General features: G+C 42.7%; 1 protein-coding gene across 1 annotated transcript in view; it reads left to right on the forward strand.

Moving 5' to 3' along the window:
• The first annotated feature begins 2291 nt into the window (after positions 1-2291).
• LOC122549004 (neural-cadherin) overlaps positions 2292-25628 on the forward strand; it is a 260162-nt gene continuing 236825 nt past the window's right edge. The window contains exon 1 of the mRNA XM_043688104.2: positions 2292-3844. Within this exon, the coding sequence (XP_043544039.2) occupies positions 2854-3844 (991 nt within the window). The 5' untranslated portion in view covers positions 2292-2853. The remainder of the gene's footprint in view (positions 3845-25628) is intronic.

Genomic DNA, 25628 nt, shown 5'->3' on the forward strand with positions numbered 1-25628 from the left:
CCTTATGTTCCTTCGTTGTCAGTCTCGTTGGATTCACATTCGACTTGACTCTTTGAAATTAGATTTGAGAACTCTAACTTAATTATCCACTTTTGCACTTCAACGAAAAGAAATATTATTGAGATTATTTTACTGCAAATTTATTTCTTCATCGCAGTAACAAAGCATTATTTGGATGTTTACAAGCTGCTACATAAAAACATGAAAGAGGAATGTAGGTACAGTACATAATGCCAACGTCAAATTCTTTGCTTTTAAAGGGGCGATTGCCAAACTGGGTATCTTGCAGTGAGATAATGTTATAACAGTATGTTTTTACAAAGCTGTAGCATTTCGATAGGTTGGTCGAGTTTTTTTTAAAAGAGGACGTTGCTAGTCAATTTTGATGTTTCACACATGATTTGTAACAGCTATTATTTTTCAGCTGAAATCAAAGTTGCACGCAATGCAAAACCAGATTCCCTGGTTCATGGATTTCACGATTATTTCAGCTGATGGTCAACAGTTCTCTCCGAAAGAATAAATAGATTTTGCCGCTTCGTTGAAAGCCGTTTCAAATCGAGGAATACTGACCAGTCCGGAGGATAACACAACTATGTTGATTTAACCCTGTGATGTCTCAGACTTCAAATAGGTTAAACACAAGGAGAACAGATCGCGTTAACAGATAACGTTGTGTTCCACCTAAAAGAGCTCTTCATTTCTGGAAGGGCTTATGCCCGAGACGTGCATTCTCCTGTTCCTCGGATGCTGCCCGATCTGCTGTTCTTTCCCAGCAATACACTCACGACACCTAAAATGGTAAATGATGTTTTTCGCCCTTCTTTATCCGTCCTCCTAAGAATGGAGGTCTTCCTCATCAGAGGGAGAAAATATTTTACAGAGTGGCTTAGGATTCACGCACTAAGCGCCATTCAATTTTCGCTGCAGATTACATTACATTACAGTGTGGAAACAGGCCCTTCGGGCCAACAAGTCCACACCGACCCGCCGAAGCGAGAAACCCACCCATACCCCCACATTTACCCCTTACCTAACACTACGGGAAATTTAGTATGGCCAATTCACCTGACCCTGCACATCTTTGGACTGTGGGAGGAAACCGGAGCACCCGGAGGAAACCCACGCAGACACGGGGAGAACGTGCAAACTCCACACAGTCAGTCGCCTGAGGCGGGAATTGAACCCGGGTCTCTGGCGCTGTGAGGCAGCAGTGCTAACCACTGTGCCACCCAGGTTATAGTATAGGGTTGTACTTTTCAACAAAGGCACTGACAATGTTTGAAACATGAAATTACATACACTGGAAATAATTTATATGCTTGCTAATTCTCTTTAGATAAAGTCTAGGATTCTGAGATACCGTGACAAATATGAACTGAACATCTTGCTGTTCAAGTTTCTCAAAATATCTCATACTCAGTGCTGTCAGTTTACTATTACTGATCCTTGCAAGTAGCTATTTAAAGTTACTGATAAGTGTAGCTTGACTGAGATTAGTAGCCAGTGAATATAAGAAATTAGGAAATGGATAAAGACTGATGAAAGGGTCCGACTCCTCTTCTCCGTTGTGCTTCTTCCAGCTCAACTCTTTACCCACTCTGACTCTCCAGCATCTACAGTTCTCACTATCTCCTAATATAAGGAACTACACCAGGAGGAAATTTCCATCTCTATTTTATTCACCTGTAGGACATAGGTGATGTTGGCTAGGCCAGCATTTATTTCCGAGTTGCCCTTGAGAAGAAGATAATGGTGAGCTGTCTTATTGAAACACTGCAATTATGTGTTGTAGGTAGACCAGCTAGGGCTGAAATGCCAGGACTTTGACTCAGCTACACTGAAGAAAAGGTGAAACATTTTCAAGTTAGGATGGTGAATGATTTTGAGGGGAACGTACCTGCCACGTACCTGCTGCCCTTGTTCTAGATGGATTTGGCCTTGGGTTTGTAAGGTGCTATGTGAGAATCTTCGGCGAATGTCTGCAGTGCATCTTACGTATAGTTCACACTGCTGTTCCTGAACGTCGGTGCTGGAGGTAGTGTATATTTGTGGATGTGGTAGCCATCAATCCAGATGGATAACGAGGTAACCCACTCAATGCAATTGTATCTCTGAGACTAGAAGGAAGCTATCACAATTGAAGACGCACTGACATTACGCGACTGTAATCTTCGCTTGTGTTTATTTAGAGATCTTTTCCACATTATAAAATAATTCAAAACAGTTTCTAACTTTTGTTTGTATATATAAAATATGAATTTCAAATAGATCCCCTGGTTTAAGCTGGATGTTTTTTCACAAGAGCGATTTTAAAAATAAACTCAGCTTCTGTACTAAAGTGACTGCGTGAGGGCAGCTCATTCACTCTAGACCAGGTAACACTTGCACCCGTGGGAGGGGGAGGGGCCTGAGGACCCCGCTCCCTGCACCACTCCTCTGATTGGAGACGGCGCCGAATGGGCGGGGTCCCCGGGCGGCCTCGCCGGGCTAGGATTGGTGGAGGCGGGGAGCGTGGGCGTGGCGCTGGTCGGCTGGGCGGGGATGGGGCGGGGCGGGGTTGGCGCTGATTGAATGAAAGTTGGAGCGGGCGCTCTGTGGGAGCACCGGCCGCTTTCGGCAGCATCAATCCCCCCGGGAGCCGGGAGTTTCAACACGGAGCTCGGAGTAGAGGCAGGGGAAGACAGAGGGAGCTCCGTTCCTTCATCTTATACAGTCGCCGCCTTGTCTAGTTTATATTTTGAGGTTGTTTTGTGAAGTGCTCTGAACTGACTTGTCTCCCTCGAGCGGATTTTATATATTTCTTTGCTACTTTTAAGTTGTCAGCCTCTCCCTCTCCCCCCTCCCGGGGTCATGCCTCTGCTGCCCGGGCTGCGCTGGAGCCGTGCGCTCCTCTCCTGCTTGGCGCTGGGGCTCCTGTCCGCCGCGGCCGCCAGGGACTCGGCTTCCCGCAGCCCCCCGCCGCTGCTCCAAGCCCAGGTTCGGGAGGACTCCCGGCCGGGCAGCCGAGTAGCCGGGCTCAGGCTGTGCGGAGCGGGGCTGCGGGCGGCCGGAGCCGGGGCCGGGCTCCGCTGCGAGCTGTCCGGCCGCTCGCACTCGGACTTCCGCCTGTGGCCCCGCTCCGCCTGCAGCGTGGTGCTCCGGACCGCGGCTCCCCTGGACCGGGAGGTTCGCTCCGCTTACCTGCTGAGGCTGAGCTGCTCCTGGGGGAATGGGGAGAACCCCGGCGCCCGGTCAAGGGTCCCGGCCGCTCTGCTTCGAGTGAGGGTCCGCGATGTCAACGACAACCGGCCGGTGTTCAGCCCAGGGCTCGCCCGGAGGCTGGAGGTGGACGAGCTGACCGCCGTCGGCACGGAGCTCGCCCGTGTCACCGCCACCGATCACGATGAAGGGAGCAACGCCGCAATCACCTACAGCCTGACCCCGGCGGTCCCTCAGCTGTTCGTGGTGCCGGGCACTGGTCAGATCCTGGTTGTAGACTCCCTCCTGGGGGCGCTGCCCCTCCGGCTGTCGGTGTACGCCCGGGATAAAGGTGCGGACGCCCAGCTCAGCGAGCCCCTGACCGTGCTGCTGCTGCAGCCGGAGCTCCCTGCCGGGCTCAGGAGAGAGACTCGCTCACTGCCCCAGGAGATGGTCCACTCGGTCACTGTGCCTGAGGGTGATAAGCTCGGCAATGTCATTTACACTGTCCCCGACTGGAAGTTTGAGAGGCGCTGGTTTGAAGTGATCGCCCCGGACGATGCCCCGGTCCAGATCGAGAGGGATTCCGGCAAAGTTTACTTATCCAAGAGACTTCGCGGCACGTCGACCGTCCAGATAACTGTCAAAGTGAGCAATCAGAAAGGTGAGCTACTTTCCGTCTCGTACTTTTCTCCCGGTTTCTGACTGGCCCGTTCTATTTCTACTGGGTGACAGCCCAGTTGTGTGAAGTTGACCAGAAGCATAAATCTTGCCGGGGTTCTCCCTCCTTATTCTGAGCAGTCCATGCAAGTACGATCTTACATTTATTTAACGAACGTCCCACACTACATCGAAGTCTGAGACGACAAAAAAGGTTCTCAGTCAAAGAATTTATTAGGAAGCGGGGGACCAGAGGCTAGCTCATGCGGGTGGCTACAGAGCAGGAGTCCAAAGGAGCATTGGGAGATGGAGTTATTCGGAGCAAAGTCCGGAAGTCGGATCCGGATGGTCGAAAGAACTTAATTTCTGACAAAACTCTCGGTCATTGGAAATGAAGTTATAATCTGCACAGAGAATTTCTATCTCTTTAGAGATGACAGTCATATCTAGAGTCAGAGTGTGGGCAAGAGTCTGGTAATAGCGAATCTAGAAATCTGGCTCCAAAGCAGAAATTGGTGGAGAAACTCGGCATGTCTGGTGGAATCTGTGCAGAGAAAGGAGAACTCTTAACTTTTTTTAAAACAAATTTCCGGCGCCATAAGTTTTTTTTTCTTGTCTAGTAATCAGGCTATTTGAGAGGGTTGCCAGAATGTGTTGTATACTCGATAGCTGTAAGTGCTCATGCTTTCAAATCCGCTAAAGCTGAGCTCTGCTGATTACTCTGCAACTACAGTGACAATTTCTAAAATGGGAAAAATAAGTAACTGTACCATTTTTCTTTTTCCTAACCATAAATATAAGTTGTCAAAAGACCATCCGGAAAGCCTGATAATGTGTCTTTGCAATTACACTGCAACTGGTGTAAGAAGGCGCAATGTGACACTATCTCCTCCAGGTGGTATGAGACTACTATAAAAATCTCAGTTAATCTCCTGTCATAAAATCCAAGATACAGTTCCATTGCTTTTTTTGTCTGAGCGATTTTTTTTTAAAAAAAAACAACACGTTAACATCAACCCAGGCTCTACAATACGATTTTTTTTAAAAAGAAAATTGAGTTTAAAGTTTGGAGGTTAATGTTCAGAATGATTTAAAAAACAGATCATTTACAGCTCTGTGCAGCTCTGGAAAGCGCTACAAATGGTCTTAGCATCTCTGAGGTCTAAAAAGTGGGGGGTAGGGGAAACAGCCTTTTGCACTCAAATGTCATTTGTGGCTCAGTTGGTACATTTGGCACTGAGTCAGAAGGTGTGGGCTCATTTCAAAAATCAAACCTGATCCTTTCGTCAGTAACGAGGGAATACTACACTCACAGCAGTGCCTTCTTTCGAGAGAAACATGAAACCCATCTTACCTCCCAGCTGGATGCATAAGGTCCAATGGTAATATTTTGAAGAGCAGGTAGTTTCCATGGTGCCCTGGCCAATATTTAAGCCTCTCAAAAAAGCAGATTATCTGGTGATTATCACATTGCTATGAGTGGAAGTTTGCTGTGCATATGTTTGCTGTTGCACATCCTGCTCAGTGACTATGTTTCAAAAAATACTTCATCGGTTGTAAAGCACTTTGAGATATCTGGTGATCATGGGAAGTGCTATGTAAATGCAAGTCTTTCAATTTTCTCGCATCTAACTAGAATGTGTAGTGCCATAGTATGATGCTCTTACATATACTGGAGGCTACATATTCATGCACAGGACCCTGTCCCTTGTCAACAGAAAGAACATGTACACGCAGACACAGTTTCAACTCAACAAAATGGCTAACAGCTATTTGCTTGCAATGGTTCATATCTAAGGGTAATGCCCTGATCTAGCAAAATCAACCTGCCTTGCTTCAAGTAGAAACAAAGTTTGGTAGTTAACTGTCAGGTAATACCTGCTGCATTCTCTGTGGCAACACTTCTACCAATCTGTGCCCACTTGACAATCAATTAGCACTGTACTTTTCTACAACATAACGAATGTTGTTTCCCTTTATTGTGAATTTTTCTGAAGAGTGCAAGATGAAAGGCTAAAAAAAGTATTTTCTTTTTAACAATACTCAAGTTCTGTGCTATCAGATGACTATTCCTAATTGCTACCCTATACTTGATGCATATGTAGACATCAGGCATATCCATTGTCTCCAGGGTCAAGTTGTCTAATGACTGTTGGTATTTGATGTTCACATACAAAGAATGTTTATTTGAATGAGTTTGGTTGACGGTTGACAACTTAGCATAAGTCGGAGTAGGGAAAGGTGTGTTTGGCAAGTCAACATAATGAAGGAGTCAGTGTTGGGTATCTTGAAATACATTAAGGGAGACAAGTCCCCAGGGACAGATGGAATCTATCCCAGGATATTTGGGAAGCAAGGAAGGAACTAGCATGGGCCTTAACCGATATCTTTGCATCCTCTTTGGCCTCCTATGAGGTTCCAGAGAACTGGAGATTAGCCAGTGTTGTTCCTTTTGTTTGAGAGCAAAGAGATAATCCAGGTAATTATAGCCAGTAAGCCTGATGGCAAGGAAGCTGTTGGAGAAGATACTGAGAGACAGGATGTGTTCACATTTGGAAGCAAATGAACGAGTTAGTGATGGGTATCATGGGTTTGTGTGGGGAAAGTGACTTCTCACCAACTTGAGTTTTGAGGTGACAAGAATGATGAGGAGGGAAAGGCAGTGGATGTTGTCTACATGGACTTTAGTAAAGAATTTGATAAGTTATTTCATGGCAGGTTGAACAGAGGGTAGAGTTTCATGGGATACAGAGTGAGCTGGCTAGATGGATTACAAAACTGGTTTGGTCATAAAGACATTGAGTAGCAGTGGAAGGGTGCTTTTCAGAATGGAGATCAGTAACTAGTGGTGTTCTGCAGGGATCAATACTGGGAACTACATTTGGAGGAAAATGTAGGTGGTCTGATTAATAAGTTTGCAGATGGCACCAAAATTGGCTGAGTTGCAGATAGTGAGGAGGATTGTTAAAGGATACAGTGGAAAATAGATTGCAGAGTTGGGCAGAGAAATGGTGGATGGAGTTTAATTGGACAAATGTGAGGCAATGCATTTAGAGATCAAATTCAGGTGCAAATCATACAATAAATGGCAGTACACTTAAGGGCATTGACATACAGAGATCTGGGGTATACAGGTCCAAAAATGCTTAAGTGGCAACACAAGTGGATAAGGTGGTCAAGAAGGCATTCAGCATGCCTGCCTTTGTTAGCTAAAGTTGGCAAGTTATGGTACAGCTGTATAACACTTTTGTGAGGCCACAAAGGGAATATTGTGTGCATTTCTGGTCACCACACTACTAGATAGATATGGATGCTTTGGAGAGGGTGCACAGAAAGTTTACCAGGATGTTGCCTGGTCTAGAGAGTTTTAGTTATGAGGAGAGGTTGGATAAACTCGGATTCTTTTCCACTGGAAAGACGTAGGCTGAGGGATGACCTGATAGAGATCGAAAAAATTATGATAAGCATAGATGGGGTGGATAGCCAGAGGGTTTTTCCCAGGGTGAAAAGGCCAACTACAAAAGGGCACAAATTCAAGGTAAGAGGGGAAAAGTGTAAGCAAAATTTTTCAGAGGGTGGTGGGTTCCTTGAATGCAGTGCTCGTGGAGATGGTGGAAGCAGGTATGTTAGCAATTTTTAAGGTGGGTCTTGATAGACGCATGGAGGTGAACCGAGGGATAGATACCGCACATAGATAATAAGTGGCGGGTCTAAATAAGGATTAGGAATCAGTGCAGACTTGGTGGGCTGAAGGGCCTGTTCCTGTGCTCTATTATATATCAAACACAACTTAAAAACATATTATTTTGCTTATTCCTGTTTGTAAAACTCATTAATTACATTTTTATGGTAATATAAGTGCTTTGAATGACTTGAGGGGTGTTGCGGTGTCAATGCCTGATTTTCTATTTCTATTTGAAAAAGCGTGTGTCTATTTTATTTAGTGGATGCAAATCTCTGAAGCCAAGCAATAGCCTCTTCATTTTCTGAGAATAAGATGATGAGTTTGCCTTTTGGTCAGTAGAGGGGAATATTCTGCAGTAATACACAGAATTGTTTGTTTTTCCACAAGTGCCTGAAGGATTATACTGATACCCTAGTTGTGGAAGTTGACTGCTGAGGGGATCTGGCTTGTGCTGACCCTGTTTAGCGAGGACCATTCTCACTGTTGTGCCTGCAATCCAACAAATGGAGTTTATTACAAGAAATCTGTTCATGACTCCCATTTCTTGTTGCTCACAAAGATTGGTCCATGCAGATGGCTAAAATGGAAGCTAATGATACACTATATTAGAATGACTTCACAGTACATTGTTCTGTATGGTACATTTGTACCAACTGTTATATTAATATTTAATAGCAGAACAACTTTTGTGTATTGATTTAATTAATTCATATTAGTTGAACAAATTAGTGGAAATTAATTTTAAGTACCCAGGTGTTTTTTTTTTTTTTTACTGCACTACTCAGACCAAATGGGTTTTCCTGACCATCAACCATGGATTCATGGTGATCATTAGACTCTTAATTCCAGATGTTTTAATTGAATTCAAATTCCGCAGTCTACTACGGTGGGATTTGAACCTGGATCCTCCAAACATTACCTGGGTTAACAGAGCAGTAGCTAATACCATTTGGCCACTGCCTTCCCAGGCCAACTACAGTATTCAATGGTAGATGGGACCGATGCTGAAGTCATTAGGCATTATTACAATGACAGGCTGTTTGATTTGTCAACTTTTAAGCTTTTTTGTAATGTTGCATTACAATGGCAAACCGCCTCCGGGCCACAAAGATGGTGCTACATTATGTAAAATTAGGGGTTCTGGAATTGGGGGTAATGAATTAGTTTAAGTGGAGTTTTGGTTATCAGGCAGAAGTAGCATAGTAATTACATGCCATTTTCATAGTCCTTCAATATGACTGGGTATGTTTGGGGTTGAAACTTTATTGCTGGAACAGCACAGCAGGTCAGGCAGCATCCAGGGAACAGGAGATTCGACGTTTCGGGCACAGGCCCTTCTTCAGGAATGAGCAGAGAGTGTTCAGCAGGAGAAGATAAAAGGTAGGGAGGAGGGGCGTTGGAAATGTGATAGGTGGAAAGAGGTCAAGGTGAGGGTGATAGGTCGGAGTAGGATGGAGGCGGAGAGGTCAAGAAGAAGACTGCAGGTCAGGAAGGCGGTGCCGGGCTGGAGGGATCCGGCTGAGACAAGGTGGGGGGAGGGGGGATGAAGAAACTGGTGAAGTCCAAGTTCATCCCCTGTGGTTGGAGGGTTCCCAGTCGGAAGATAAGACGCTCCTCCTCCGACCGTCGGGTTGTTGTGGTTTGGCGGTGGATGAGTCCAATGACCTGCATATCCTCGGTGGAGTGGGAGGGGGAGTTGAAATGCTGTGCCACAGGTTGGTTGGGTTGGTTTGTCCGGGTGGCCCAGAGGTGCTCTCTGTTTGGGGTTGGGATGGAACCAGCCAGATCAGATGAGTGAGAATGATCTTTGGGTAATTGATCTGATGTTAATTGACCCGGAAGGAAGGCATACAACCCATTTAATTCGAGCAGTGAGCGATTTTCTTAATCCAGGTTTTATTGGCATTGGATGGAAGTTATAAGGGATATGAAGGACCATGCTAATAACTGCTAATAACTCCAACACACACAAATTATGTTGACCTGACAAATAACATTTAAAAGCTTTACTCTCCATTAACTTATGGAGCTGTAGTCCATTCCTACCTTTTCTTGGGGAAAACACCAATCAGATTATTGTCTATTAATGTTTCTTGAGTCTAGTATCTAAATAGATTTCTTAAAACCTATTATAGAAGGAGAGCGCTTTGTGTTTTGACTCTGCTAATATTATTACATCTCTGTCCGCCACAATTTTTCAGAACAATTGGCTAAACTCCCCAACATAATGCGAGCGAACAAACACGCTTCAGATTAAATCATCCTGTGGGTTTTTAATCAGCAGCTAAATATTAGCATTTTCATATGCTCTGGTTAACAAATCTTGCCCCAGGAGAGCATGTCTGTTGTTTAGTGACACATTGCATAGAGAACAAGCGAAAGTGAGAGGGAGAGATAGCAGTCCACACTTATCTTTAAGACAGGGGAAAATGTTTGAGTTTCCAATGCATTTGATAAAAATCTGTTCAGCGATGGGTTTAGGAATATTGTAAAAAAATTCCCTGTTGTACCCCACCTCACGCCCTATGGGAAAAAAATAGCCAGTGAATGAAGAATGTCTTGAGCTACAAAGTCCAGGAAGGCCCCTGGATGAACTGGGTCTGATACCACATGTAGCAATTTACAGTCAAAATAACTTTAAGCAACAAAGTTTACAGGAGGTGTGAGGAAAAACATTTTCACCCAGAGGCTGGTGCTGAAACCCACTGCCATTGAGGATTGTATGGATGTAACTTACGATGTCAAGAAAGGATGTTAAAGTGAAATAATGGCTCCTGATTTTCTGATGACTAGTTAATTGTTTCTGAAGTATGCATGAGATTGTGCATTGAAACCCTGCTGAATCACCATTGGAGTATACTCTGAAGAAATGTTCCTGAAATTTAAGATTTAACTGCACCATTCCTGTACTTAGAACACATTGAAATTATCTGTGTAAATTGGGGAATTCAGAGGGTCAAATAGTAGTTACTCAGGAAAAATTAGACTATTAAGTACCTCAACTAATTCCTGTGTAACCATTAAACTGATCCCCAAGTTACCTCATACAGCCTCAATTCCTCCTTTTTTTTCCCCCTCCCTTGACTCAATTACAATCATCACTCCAAATCCCACAGCTCCTATCATTAATTAGAACTCAACTCCTACTGTTGGACCTGTCTTCGCCATTTCCCCTGCCAGAGAGTCCAACTGTGTCCACTGCTAGACCAAATTTCTCCCACCTACCCAAAGCACTGCATAATGTATCTACCCCACCCATCCCTACCAATCCATCTTGTACCCTACCCTCCCAGTAACTTACCTAATGTACTTAACTTTTTGACAGCACCTATCAAAGTGCCTGTGAGTCTGGACCTTTGAATTTCAGAATATGGCAATTGATTGCTTTAAGAAAGGGCCACCATTTGCCTTCCCCAACCGTCCTTCCAATGGCCAGGATGGAAGTGCAGCTTCTGAAAGAGCCCTGAATGGAAGTGCCTATATAGGCAGAGTTCTTTTCTTGTGTAAGATAAGGATCAGAGAGGCAATCTCAGTTGAAATTTTCACTGCTTTGAAAATATGACCACCTGTTCAGTGTAGGTAATTTTAGAGAGGGCTTAAGACGGTTTGAATATTGCCTGTTCTGCTGTTTTCGCTGATGAAAATCCAGCAGACTTATAATTTACTCCAATTCATTCTTTGCTGATAAATAATTCAAGGCAACATCAATGCAAAAAGGGAAACGGCTGGAATCCAACTGATCTTTATTCATGGTTACCATTTAAATATATATATTTTTAAATGCCAGACTCTTAACTAGATGTAGGCATCTAATTAAAATTATCTCCCTTCGGTTCACTGACAATCTCCAATTTATTACTTTTCTTTTAAAGGGATCCCAGTTACCTCTTACTAGGGCAGATCTACTCTTCTCTCCCATCTTTCAAGCTTCTTCCTTGGACTTTTATTTTTAAACTTCTAAGGGGATTTAACTGCTGTTCAGTAATTTATGATTTAAGATTTTTCCCTTATCTGTTTTGGTTTAATTTATGAACAACCTTGGAATCTCATCACATTAGTTAATTTATTAGACAAATGTTTTATCTTTGTTCCCCAATCACAATAAAATACTGGTGCTGATTTTTGTAAACAACAGTTGCTCTCATGGACTTAACTTAGAGTCAGAGAGATGTATAAGCACGGAAACAACCCTTCAGTCCAACTTGTCCATGCCAACCAGATATCCTAGTCCCACCTGCCAGCACCCAGCCCATATCCTTCCAAACCCTTCCTATTCATATACCCAAACTTCTTTTGTTCCTTAACATTTCAACTGAAGTTCATAGCCTGTAATGTATTAATTACTGGAGACCGCAATGTTGGATTGGACATGTTAACTCTGGATAAGCTACTTAGAAATTCTAGCTTTGATTATATGTGAAATATTGCAATAGTGGTAGGTATTAGTCTGAAGGTCCTAGTATTTGACTGAACTGAATTTGGCTTTGATATTGAAATTGAACAGGTTTTTTTTTCTTTTCTCGGGTACAACATTTACAAAACACTTCAATATGTAAATGAATAAGAAAGGTATGGAGGGATGTGGGTCTGGAGCAGGCAAGTGGGACTAGTTTCATACTTTGTTCAGCATGGACTGGTTGGACCGAAGGGTCTGTTTCTGTGCTGTATGACTCTATAATAATTGAGATTTTAATATACTTCAGACTGGCAAAGCTAGTTGGGCAAAGGTAGTCCAGATAATGAGTTCATCGAATGCTTGCAGGATCATTTCTTAGAATCGTGTCATGATTTAGAGGTGGGATGGGTTGTACCAAAGTTTAAAAATCACACAACACCAGTAGTCCAACAGGTCTATTTTGAAGCACTAGCTTCCAGAGCACTGCTCCTTCATCAGGTGGTTGTGGAGTATAAGATCATAAGACACAGAATTTATAGCAAAAGTTTACAGTGTGATGCAATTGAAATTCTATATTGAAAAGACCTGGATTAAGTCACTCATCTTTAAGAATGACCATGTTGGTTTCTGTTTTTTCATTTGTATATCCCAGAACCTTTTTTCTAAAGTTACATTCTCAAGTGAACTTTAACAAATGCTGCAATGTCAGCCCAGATAATGCATTGAAGGTGTGAGGTGCCCTGTATGAGGTTGTTTGTGTCTCAATGCTCAGACTGATTCTAATCTTAAAAAGGGATTTACAGAATCTTACATGGATTCATGCAGTTTTTGAGTAAAATAAAATGTAATTCTGCAAGTGCAAATTCGCCCCACAAACTTGTGTGTGTGTGGTGGGAGTGGGTGGTAGCGGGATTGAGTGTCTGAGAGAGTATGTGTGAGTGTAAAGGGGTATACCTGCGTGTGTGTGGTGCAGTGGGGTCACCTGTAGTGTGACATGAACCCAAGTTGAGGCCATCCCCATGGGTACCAAACTTGGCTATCAGCCTCTGCTAGGCCACTGTGTTGTTGCCTGTACCGAAGTCTACCTTGGAGGAAGGTCACCTGAAGGTCCGAAGTTAAATGTCCCAGACTGCTGAAGTGCCCTCCAACTGGCAGGAACATTCCTGCCTGGTGATTGTTGTGCAATGTCCACTCATCTATTGCCGTAGCCTCTGCTCAGTCTCACGTGTTCTGGAACTGACCAGAGAGCAGACTATTCTATAACTGGTATTTTGCAATGACATAGGGTTAATCAATAATCTAATTGTGATATACCCTAGGTTGCAGCAACCATAAAATAATTAATTTTTGCATTTTGTTCAAGGGAGAAAGGAATGAATTGGAGACAGTTGCATTTCTTAAAAAACAATGAATATTATAAAGACAATTGTGAGGGCATGAACATAGAGCTGGTTAAAGTGAATTGCCATTTTTTTTCAAGAGTAAGTCAATAGAGATGTAGTGGCAAAAAATTAAGGGCATTACTAACATTTAAGAATATATACATTCTAGCGAGTAAGAAAAATTCCAAGACATTGACCCATGGTTAACTGAATATATTAATGATGCTGTTTAAAAAAATATTTAAAAAGCATTTCATTGTGCAAAGACAGGAATCAGATCTGAAAACTGGACAAAATACAAAAACAAAGGAATGACCAAAAAAAAATTAGTAAAACTAGAATACGAGAGAAAGCCAATCCGAAATATAAATGCAGATAGAATTTGCTTAAAAATTTAAAAAAAAATATTAACAAAGTAAACATTGACCCTATAGAAATAATAGAAAATCAGGAAATGGCAGCTGTATTGAACAGGTCATTTTTAAATTTAAACGGTGAAAGATTGGAAGTTCTGAGATAGAGGACCTTAGGTGTCCTCAGCTATGAATTGCAAATGATGACTAAGGTTACCTAGTAATTAGGAAAGATAATAGAATGCTATTTAACATGACAAGAATTGAATACAAAATAGGGAGGCTTTGACTCCATGCTACAAGGCACTGGTAGGGCCATATCTAGAGTACTGTGCACAGGATTGGTCACCACATTTAAGGAAGGATGAAAATGTATTGGTGGCATTTCAGAGAATGTTCACTGAATACCTGGAATGTTCACTAATACCTGGAATGGCAAAGTTGGCTTGAGGAGAGATTGTACCAGGCTAGCCTTTTATCCACTGGAGTTTGGAAAGGTAAGAGGTGACTTGATCAAAACATAAGATCCTGAGAAAATTTCAGGGTATATGTGGAGAGGATGTTTCTCTTATGAGAGAATTTTGTCACAATTTACTCATGTTACAACATGGCAGTGAACCCCTCTTAATTAAACCATGCACCCTGAAAAGCTCACCTCACCTTGTAATCTATTAAAATATAAGTGACAGACAACTCCCAAATTCCACTATTTAAAGAAAATAATATCAATTTATTCTTTAACTCTAAAAGTGAACATTTAAACAATAAGTATTCACAATTCTGAGCCTCCTCCCCACCTTTTTTGTGACTGCTTATTACCTGCCTCCAACTCTATAGCAATATGCTGTTCCAATAAAACTCTTATTAAAATTACATCAACTTAATTTCAAAACCATACAAGCATCTGCCGTCTTCTGTGTCTTTCTTCTTCTGGCTGAAGATCTCCGTGTCATTTTTCTTTTTTACTGTCAAGATGTTTCATATGAAAAAGGTACATTTGATAGAGAGTGTTTCAATGTGGTCAGTCAGTCTCTCAATGACAGTTGCTCGTTCTGATTTTCGAAATGCCTGCTTTTTTTTAATATCCCCCAACATCAGATCATCTCATTGGTTGATGTTGGCAAAACAACAAATTCAAACTTGATTTGGTTTTAGTATCCTGGGACATAATTTAAACTGATTAGTTAAATTTGAATTGTTGTCAAAACAGCAAACAACTTACATTTCACAGCCAATTTTACATATTTTCAATTTTCCAGTACACTGATACTGTTATCTAGTCATATGACACAGGTGCTTGTAAGCTCTTAGTGCAGAACAGCAGTCACTCTCTCTTAAAGGTACAGTCCACATCTTCAACTTCATAACATTACTCAGATAAGACTCTGAGGGTGATTAGTCTTAAGAACTCTTTCTGAAAAGGTAATGAAAACAGTAATTTTAAGAGATTTATTGGAACAGTATATTGTTGTAGAGTTAGAGGCAGGTATTAAGCAGTTAAGAGAAAGGAGGGGGCTTATAGAGTTGTGAATAGTTATTGTTTGACATTCACTTTTAGAGTTAAGAACAAATTGATATTGTTTACTTTAAATAGTGGAATTTGGGATTCTCTTGTCCCTCATATTTAATACTTTTAAGGCAGAGTTAGTTAGATTCTTGTTAAACAAGGGGATGAAGGCAGGAATATAGACTTGAAGTTACAAGCAGATCAAGCATGATCTTATCGAATAGCAGAGCAGGCTTGAGGGGTTGAATGGCCTACTTCTCTTCCTGATCCATGTTGCCTGTTTACTACATCTCTAGGGATAACATTAATGTCATTGGGGTAGGTTGGCTTAATGGGTTGGCTGACTAATTTGTAATGCAGAGTAACACCAATAGCATGGGTCCAATTCCCACGCCAGCTGAGGTTACCATGACAGACTCTCCTTCTCACCCTCTCCCATCACCTTGGTGACTTTTGTGTTAAACCATCACTAGATATATCTCTCTAATGAGAGAGCAGTCCTATGGTCTGGTAAGAATATGGCAACTTTGCCTTTACTAATTTGGTAAACAGAATGTATTACCATTTTAAAAACAGTTCCAAATCTCTCACTTTGATAGACCTGTCAGATACAATGTAATGCTTCAGGTGGTGCGAGCTTTCTGTTCCTTTACACTCTCTCTCCCTTTTGCTCACTTCTGTGTATTTTATCCAGTGCTTTTACAATCAAGATACTCCAGGAGAATGCATCAAAAATGCTAGTTGCAAAGAATATCGTAAATCACAAGAATGCCTGACTTGTGGATGCAATGAGCCCTGGCTTGGTTCCCTATGTTACACCCAGAGAAAGAGAAAATGAACAGATGTTCCTATAGTTAATGTTTGAACATTTACAGTTGCAATAGAAAAATTGACGTAGTAAAATTCTCCAGTATACCTTTTGCCAATAATGGTTGTGAGAAAATATGAAGAGATAAAATGGCAGGAGACTAAAACAGACCCCATGTTCCCACATCACCTGCAGCCTTCAATTCCCAGGCTTTGCCAGGCTTTTCCACAGATGTGGTAACGGGATGACAGTATTTCAGATTCTTTACAGTGGAGATGGGTGCTATTTAGTCCATTGTGGCCACACTAACCCTCTAACTGAGAATTTTAACTCCGCTCCATCCTCCTGCTTTTCCCTTTAACTCTGCACATGGTTTTTATTCAAAGGAATCCTCTAATTCCCACTTGGATGCTTTGATTGATCTGCTTCACCACACCTCAAGGCAGAGCTTTCACAACTCTCGGTTTATGATAAAAGGATTTTCTTTTCAGCTCGTCTTGTACATTAGTCTGTCCTTCCATTGTCGATCCTTTTTTAAAGTGGGAATGGTTTCTCCCTAAATTTAAAAAAGAAAACTGCAAATACTGTAAATCAGAGGAGAGGTTGTTGGGAAAGCTCAGCAGGTCTTGCAGCATCTGTGAAGAGAAAGCAAAGTTAACATTCTGAGGAAACATCACTGGAACCAAAACGTTAACTTTGTTTTCTCGTTACAGATGCTGCCAGACTTGCCGAGCTTTTCCATGAAATTCTGTTATAGTTTCTCCCTGTTTACTCTATTCGGATCCTCATGATTTCTATTGAATTTCCTTTCAGCCTTCTCTAAGGAAAGCTGTCTCTACGTTTCTCACACCTGGGAGATTTTCTGCATTTTTGTCCACTCCAATCACATTCTTCCTGAAATGCAATGCCCAAACTGAATACATTACTCCAGCTGAGGTCTAACTGGTGTCTGAAAAATTCAGCATAACTTCCCTGCAGTTGTATTCTGTTTTTATTACTAAGACCTCGAAGACTGTTTGCTTTACTAACTGCTTTCTTCACCGGTACTGCTATTTTTAATGTATGTACACACCCAGGTCTGTCTGGTCTAGCCCTTCAGAATAATGCCCTTATTTAAATATACTGTCTCCATGTACACTCTACCTAAAACATAATACTTCAAAAGGACAAATATGAGGGTCTCCTTCTCCTTCTATTCAAACAAGGAGCCGAAGTAGGCCATTCAACCCCTCAAAACTGTTCCACCAATCGATATGATCATGACTGATGTCATTGTAACCTCAATTCAGCATTCCCGCTACTACTGACAACCTTTCACCCTTTATCAGAAATTTACCTTTCTCTGACTTTAAAATATTCAAGGACTCTGTTTCTACCTGCTTTTTCTGGATGAGATGTTCAAAGACTCATGACTGTCTGAGAGAAAGAAAATACCTGGTGGCACTGTGGCTCAGTGATTAGCACTGCTGTCTCACAGCACCAAGGACCGGGGTTTGATTCCTGCCTTGGGCAATTGTCTGTGTGGAGTTTGCACATTTTCCCCGTGTCTGCATGGATTTCCTCCGTGTGCTCCGGTTTCCTCCCACGATCCAAAGGTATGCAGGTCAGGTGAATTGGCCATGCTAAATTGCCCATACCGTTGGGTGCATTATTCAGGGGTAAATCTAGGGTAGGGGAATGGATCTGGGTGGGTTACTCTTTGGAGGGTTGGTGTGGACTTGTTGGGCGGAAGGGCCTGTTTCCATACTATAGGGAATCTAATCTAAACACCTAAACTTTCATTTAAAATGGTCAACATCTGATTTCAATCCTTTTCAGGATCTTATATGTTTCATGGGTGTCTGTGAGGGACCAGTAACAAGATTGTACTCCAAAACAATGCTTGGCATATCCCCCCCATTCTACCATTGCCATCAAGCCAAGTGATTAATCCAGGATCAATGAAGAATGCAGGAGTACCTAAAAATGAGGTGTTAACCTAACATAGCTACAACACAGGACCACTTGCTGCTTGTGCTATTTGGTATGCAAGTGGTAGACGGAGCTAAACAATTCCATCTTTGCTTCTTCCAGAGGTCCAAGGCATCACCCTACCAGTCATCAACCAATTTGATTCACTTCACATGATATCATGAAATAGTTGAAGGCAATGGATATTGGAAGGGCTGTGCACCTTGATAATATTTTAGCAATAGAACTGAAGAGTTGTGCTTCAGATCTTGCTGTTTCCCTAGCCAAGCTGTTCTGGCACTGACATCTACCTGACAATATGGAAAATTGCCCAAATACGTCAAGTTCACCAAGAGTAGGACAAATCCAACTCAACCAATTACTGCCTTATCAATCTAGACCTTGATCATCAGTACAACAGCACTTGCTTAGCGATATCCTAATCACTGACGTTCAGTTTGGGTCCTGCCAAGGACCCTCAGTTCCTGGCCTCACTACAAGCTTGCTTCAAACATCGAGAAAAGTGCCAAATTCAAAAGGTGAGATAAGAGGGCACACTTTTGAGTGTGGCATCAAGAAATCCTAACAAATCTGGAATCAATGGGTATCAGGGGAAAGCTATCAACTGGGCAGAGCCATTCTTGGCACAGAGGAAGATGGTCATGGTTGTTGGAGGTCAGTCATCTCAGCTGTAGGACATCTCTGCAGGAGTACCTCAGTGTAGTATCCTCGGTCCAACTAAAATCTTCAGTTGCTTCATCAATGACCTTCCTTGATCATAAGGTGAGAAGTGGAGATGTTTGCGATAATTGCATGACATTCAGCTTCATTTATGATTCTTCACACACTACTGAAATAGCCCATGTCCAATTGCAGCAAGACCCCCCCAACGTTATCCAATTTTAGGCTAGCAAGTAGCACATAATTGTCACCTATATTCACTTGTATGCGTTGATATTCAGTAGTATTGCCATCACTGAATTGCGTGCGCGCACACATACTATACACACACACACACACACTACACACACACCACAGCCACCCCACCTCAACCAGCTGTCAACATCCTGGGTGATCTACTAGGCACAAGTCAAGTCTATGATGGAAAACTCCCCACTTGCCTGGATGTGCGCAGCTCCAACATCATTCAAGAAGCTTGATACCATCCAGCATGAAACAGCCTGCTTGATTGGCATTGCGTCTACAAACATTCACTCCCTCCATACACAGATGTTCAGTAGCAGCAGTATGTACAATCTACAAGTTGCATTGCAGAAATTCAGCAGTGACTCCTCAGTTAAAACCTTCCAAATCCTCAAATACTACCATCCTAAAGGACAAGAACAGCCGATATATTGGAACACTGCCACCAGCGTGTTCCCCTTGAAGTTGCTTGCCATTCTAACTTGGAAGTATTTCAGTGTTGTTGAGTCAAAATCCTGGAACTCCCTCCCTAATGGTATTGTGGGTCTACTTACACCAAATGGGCTGCAGTGGTTCAAAAGGCAGCTCACCACCACCATCTCAAGGGTGACTAGGGATGGCAATAAATGCTGGTCCATCCAATGATGCCCACATACCATGGATGGGAAAATGTTAGTGGGTGTTGATTATTGCCTTGAAGTGCAGTGAAAGCAAAATGCTAATTGCAGTCCATAAAGGCGACAGTAATTTGATCTGACGCTATGAGAAAATATTTTTGATTGCATGTGCAAAGTATGAGTGAAATGATGGGGCAAGTTTATAGTGCTAAGTGAATCCTCTGCATGATAGGCACTCACTGTCAACATTGAAATTGGAAGTGTGAAGGGCAGTTAATTGCAAGTGCCAAGGATGCTTAATATAATAAATTAATTGAAAGCAAGTGTTGTTTTTCAACCTTGCTTCACTTGATAAAGCTGTTACACGTCTTCCAGCATTGTCTGCTGCTTTGCAACGTGGTGCTCCGAGCTGCAGGCTCCTCCTGTCATCTTTGGCAACTCCTTTAGGGTTCGACATTACTTAATTCCAGCTAAAGCTTACTATCTACAGTCCACTTCTTCCAACAGAAGCTTTATTAGTTCTCTGAAAAGACTAATTGCTTCATGAATCAATTCGAGGAGTCGTAGAGATTGATAGCACAGAAAAAGGCCCTTTGGCCCATTGCATCCATGCTGGTCAAAAACAAATACTTAACAATTCAGTATTGTGAACCATAAGAGGTTTGGCTTAAAGGGCAAGATTTGTATTTTGGCTGGGGACCCCAATACGACTCCTAACCTGCACATTATGTTGTGATCAGTCACCCACCAATGATCTATCAATGGCAGAGGCTATGCTCTCAAAATTGAAGGGTCAATTGGAAGTCCTGCAGCGTGGAGGGAGTCCATTATTGTAAGTAAGGAAGAAACTGTCTTCAACCTGAGGTATCTCCTCAGCAATTTTAAATTTTGAAATATAAAATGGCTACAGATGCAGGGCCTCCATAATGCAAGGAAAACCCTCCATCTGTGGATAGGTAGGTGGTGTCGGGCCTGAAGTGCTGGCTCCCTGCTCTATCACTGGTGTGCCACCTCCAGGCACTGACCATGCTACCATCACTGCAATTGGCTCACGGGCCGAATGGAAAATTCAAGTAAGCCTGTAATCCCATGGCCTTCCTTTAATCATCTTCACTGACAAGTGGGTGGTCATTCCGTTGCTGATCCAGCCTCCAGCAAAACAGTTCAGGAGTGGATGGTGCTCGCCCATTGGATGGTGGTCTAATATTACACACCTGCTGCTTCCTCAAGCCTGAGAAATCATAAAATGTATGGACCATTCCTTTTCAATTGTTGCAAGCTGTTAAGATCTACAGTAGCTGCTGATTTCCCAATCACCTATCAGCAAGACCACAGTGCCATACCTTTCACACAAGGTATTGGTTTCCATTACAGAAGTGATATTGATACTACAAATACAACCATGGTCACTGGAAATATAGGCTGGACTGATGCACCTCTGGCCCCAATCCATGCCTGGCCTGGCTTACATCCAATCAGAACATCTATATGACTGCATTTCATGCTGACAGCTTGGTAAATGAAAGGTAAGTTGCTAATTTTGCATCTGAGATCTAACAGTACATATATCATCTGAAGGGATAAAAGATTTCCACAGTATTCCCACATCTTTATACATAAATAATAAATCAATGCTATGAGTTTAGTTTCTGTGTAGGAGGGAAAACCGTGCCACAAATATGACATGTGCATCAATAATTGTCACTGTGTGATGTGAGAAACTATTCTGAGTAACATGCTGATAATAGGATGCTCATCAAATACATATTCAAAAACCAAATGATTAAAGTAAATCCTGCATATAACAGCATCTCCTTTCAAGTTTTGAATATGAATTTTTTTGTTTTGTTCATACGTGTGTTGTGGACAGGATTGGCTAGGCCGCCATTTATTGCACCTCCCCCACTTCCCCCTGCCATGCCCTGGAGATCATGGTGGTGAGTTCCTTTATGAAGTGCTGCAGTCTTTTGGGGACTGTTAGGAATAGAGACCCTGTATTTTGACCCAACGCCAATGAAGGACTGGTGATGTCAGTTCAAGTCAGGATGCTATATAATTTTGCAGTTTCCCATTCATCTGCCCTTGTCCATCCAAGCAGTAGAAGTTGGGGTTTGATGATGCTGTCAAAGGAGGCTTGGGGAATTTCTGAGGTGCATCTTGTACTCTGTGCGCACTACTGCTATTGTGTGTCACCTGGTGAAGGGAGTGAATAAGAGGGTGGATAGTGTACTACTCAGTCAGTAACATTGCTACCAAGCCACATTTTGTGATGGACACTCCAGTCCCCATCTCGAGTATATTCTACTTCCTTGCCACCTTTGTGCTTCCTCCATGTGGTATCTAACATGGAGTACTGATTCATTAGCCAAGTGTTACTGGTGGGTTAGCAGTAGATGGTGATCAACCTGATTCCAACAGGTTTCATGGAGTTTGGAGTCAAGCTTGTGGACTCCCAGTGTAACTCCCTCCTTACTGTGCTGCCAGTGGGACAGCACACACCAAGACATGGTGACCTAAGTGTCTGGGACATGGTCATAGATGCATAGTCATAGAATTATATGGCACGGAAACAGATTCTAAGGTCCAATCAGTATATGCCGAACATAATAAAAGTAAATCCTGCAAACTAAACTAGTCTCACATGCCTGTTCCTGGCCCATATCCCTCCAAACTTTCCTACTCCTGTATCTATCCAAATGTTTTTTTAAATATTGTAATTACACCCACATCCACCACTTCCTCTGGAAGCTCATTCCACTCGTGAACCCCACCCTGTGTAAATAATTTGCCTCTTATGTCTTTTTCACTCTCACACTCACTCACACTCACTCACTCTCACTCACACACACTCACACACACTCACACACACTCCTATCCTCAACTCTATCTATACCTCATTGTTTTACAAACTTCAATCAGGTCACCTCTCGACCTCCTATGCTCCAGTGAAAAACGTCCCAGTCTATCCAGCCTTTGTTTATAACTCAAGCCTTCCATGACCATCAACATCCTGGTAAATCTCTTCTAAACCCTCTCTAACTTAATAATATCCTTCCTATAACTGAGTGATCAGAACTGGACACAGTATTCCAAAAGAGACCTCACCAATGTCCTTATTCATGGAACTGTACCTTACAGACAATGTTTCATCTTAACGAGTCATAGAGATGTACAGCACGGATACATACCCTTCATTCCAACCAGATATTCTAAATTAATCTAGTCCCATTTGCCAATACTTGGCCCATATCCCTCTAAACCTTTACTATTCAGATGCCTTTTAAATGTTAAAATTTTATCATGAAGTGCTTCGAGAGGCTCATGACGAGGCATATTAAGACCCTGCTGCCCCCCTCACTGGACACCCTGCAGTTTGCGTATCGACCCAGCTGCTCAACAGATGATGCAATTTCCACCACCCTCCATCTGGCCCTCACCCACCTGGAGAAGAAGGAAACCTACATCAGACTGCTGTCATAGACTTCAGTTCTGCATTTAACACTATCATTTCTCAGCACCTGATGGGAAAGCTGAGGCTGCTGGGCCTGAATACCTTCCATTGTGACTGGATCCTGGACTTCTAGAGTGGGAGACCTCAGCCAGTTTGGATTGGAGACAGCATCTCCAACACCAATACACTGGGCACGGGAACACCCTCCGAGTTGTGTGCTCAGTCCACTGCTGTTCACCCTGCTGATACACGACTGTGCAGTCGAATCACATCATTAAGTTTGCTGATGGTACGACTGTAGTGGGTCTCATCAGCACGAATGACGAATTAGCACACAGAGAGGAGGTACAGCGGCTAACAGACTGGTGCAGAGCCAACAACCTGTCTCTGAACGTGGACAAGATGAAAGAGATGGTTATTGACTTCAGGAGGACACCGGGCGACCACACTCTGCTGGACATTGATGGCTTCTTCTGTGGAGATCGTGAAGAGCACAAAATTTCTTGGTGTACACTTGGCAGAGAGTCCCACCTCGACCCTTAACACCAGCTCCATTACCATGAAAGCCCAGAAGTGTCTCTACTTTCTGCGCAGGTTGAGGAAAGCCCACCTCCCACCCCCATCCTCACCACATTCCATAAAGGGTTCATTGAGAGTACCCTGAGCTGCTACATCACTGCCCGGTTCGGAAATTGCACTGTTTCTGATTTTAAGATCCTACAACGGATGGTGAGGACAGCTGAGAAGATTATTGGGGTCTCTCTTCCCTCCATTACAGACATTTACACCATAGGCTGCCTTCAAAAGGCTAAGAGCATTGTGTAAGGCCCCACACACCCCTCACTCAAAATCTTCTCCCTCCTCTGGATCAGTGGTGCTGGAAGAGCATAGCAGTTCAGGCAGCATCCGAGGACAGGCAAAATCCGAGGACAGGCTGTCCTCGGATTTTGCCTGTCCTCGGATGCTGCCTGAACTGCTGTGCTCTTCCAGCACCACTGATCCAGAATCTGGTTTCCAGCATCTGCAGTCATTGTTTTTACCTCTTCTCCCTCCTGCCAGCTGCCAGAAGGTACTGGAGCATTCGGTGTCTCACGGCCAGACTCTGCAAAAGTTTCTTCTCTCAAGCTATCAGGCTCCTTAACACCGTATGATCGGACTCTTTTTCATCTGAAATTCTTTGCATGACTTTGAATTGCTGCTAAAAAAAAAGTGTCTATTATTTATAATTCTTTTATCATGTGTACAGTTGTGTAGTTTGTGCTGTCCATGTAGCACCCTCAGTCCTGGAGGAATGCTGTTTCGTTTTTACTGTATTGGTTGTATTTGGTAGAAATGCCAAATAAAAAGCTACTCTAGCTACTCTACTCTAGCCTCCACCACTTCCTCTGGCAGCTCATTCCATGCACACACCACCCTCTGTGAAAAAATTGCCCTTTGGTCCCTTTTAAATTCTCCCAGCCTATTTTTCTTAGTGTATGTGGAATGCAGTACAATTTAAAAAAAACAAATTAAGAAGTGACCATTAACCAAGAGGTCAGAGATGTCTACAGGTTCTGCTACTTCTCAGGATACAAGTCAAGTATTAAACATTTATGGTCTCAGGTTAAGAAAGTAACACCTCAAGGGCTCTATTAACAGTTTAACTACATAAACTTGATTCACCCCGTTTGTACCAGATGATCTCCCTCTTAAACTTATTACGCGCGTGTGTGTGTGTTTATGCTTGATGTTTCACTTTTACATTTTCCCCTTGGAGTTGGTAGAAATAAAAACTTTTTGCACTCAAGCAAACCTTGGTAATTGGTTTCTTCATTTCCGAGTGAACTATATTTGATTTGAGGTGAGGTAGCTGGATGCAAAAAAACCCCAAAAATACAAGGTGTGACTGACCAAGAGGGGTTTAAAAGAGGGGAGCACATACCCCTCTACTCATCTTATCGTAATGTGTTGATAGGAATATCAGATATGAGCAGGATCTTTTTCTCATTTGTCTTCTGTCTACGTTTGCAACCAACTTCTGTAGGTCATCTCACAGCGCCATTAGGAAGGCAATTCCTGAAATTTGACCCAGCGACAGCAAAGGAACGGTGATATATTTCCATGTTGAGATAGTGAGTGGCTTGGATGAAAACTTGCATGTTCCTATGTATCTGCTGCCGTTGTCCTTCTAGATGAAAGTGGTACTGGATTTGGAAGGTGGTTAAAAAGGATCTAAGTAGTTTGGATGAATTTCTGCAGTACATCTTGTAGAGTTGGTGTTAGAGGAAGTGGATGTTTGTGCACGTGGTGTCAGTCAAGCAGGCTGCTTTGTCCTGGATGGTGTCAAGCTTCTTGAGTGTTAGTTAGAGCTGCATCCATCCAGGCAAGTGGGGAATATTCTATCACACCACGACTTGTGCCTTGTAAATGGTGGAGGCTTTGGGGAACCCGGAGATAAGTTACTCACTGCAATATTCCTAGTTTCTGATCTTCTCTTGTAGCCAATGTATTTAAATGGCAAGCCCAGTTGAGTTTCTTGTCAATGATCTCCACAATGTTGATAGTAGGGTATTCAGTGATAGTAACACCATGTCAAGGGGTAGTCGTTAGATTGTCGCTTTTTGGAGATGGTTATTGACTAGCATTTGTGTGGCGCAACTGTTATTTGCCACTTGTCAGCCAAGCCTGAAGATTGTCCAGGTCTTTTTGCATTTGAACGTGAAGTGCTTCAGTATG

Source organism: Chiloscyllium plagiosum, unplaced genomic scaffold (genome assembly GCF_037043375.1).
Source record: "Chiloscyllium plagiosum isolate Xiang-an unplaced genomic scaffold, Cpla_swu_hap1 HiC_scaffold_4, whole genome shotgun sequence".
Classification (NCBI taxonomy): domain Eukaryota; kingdom Metazoa; phylum Chordata; class Chondrichthyes; order Orectolobiformes; family Hemiscylliidae; genus Chiloscyllium; species Chiloscyllium plagiosum.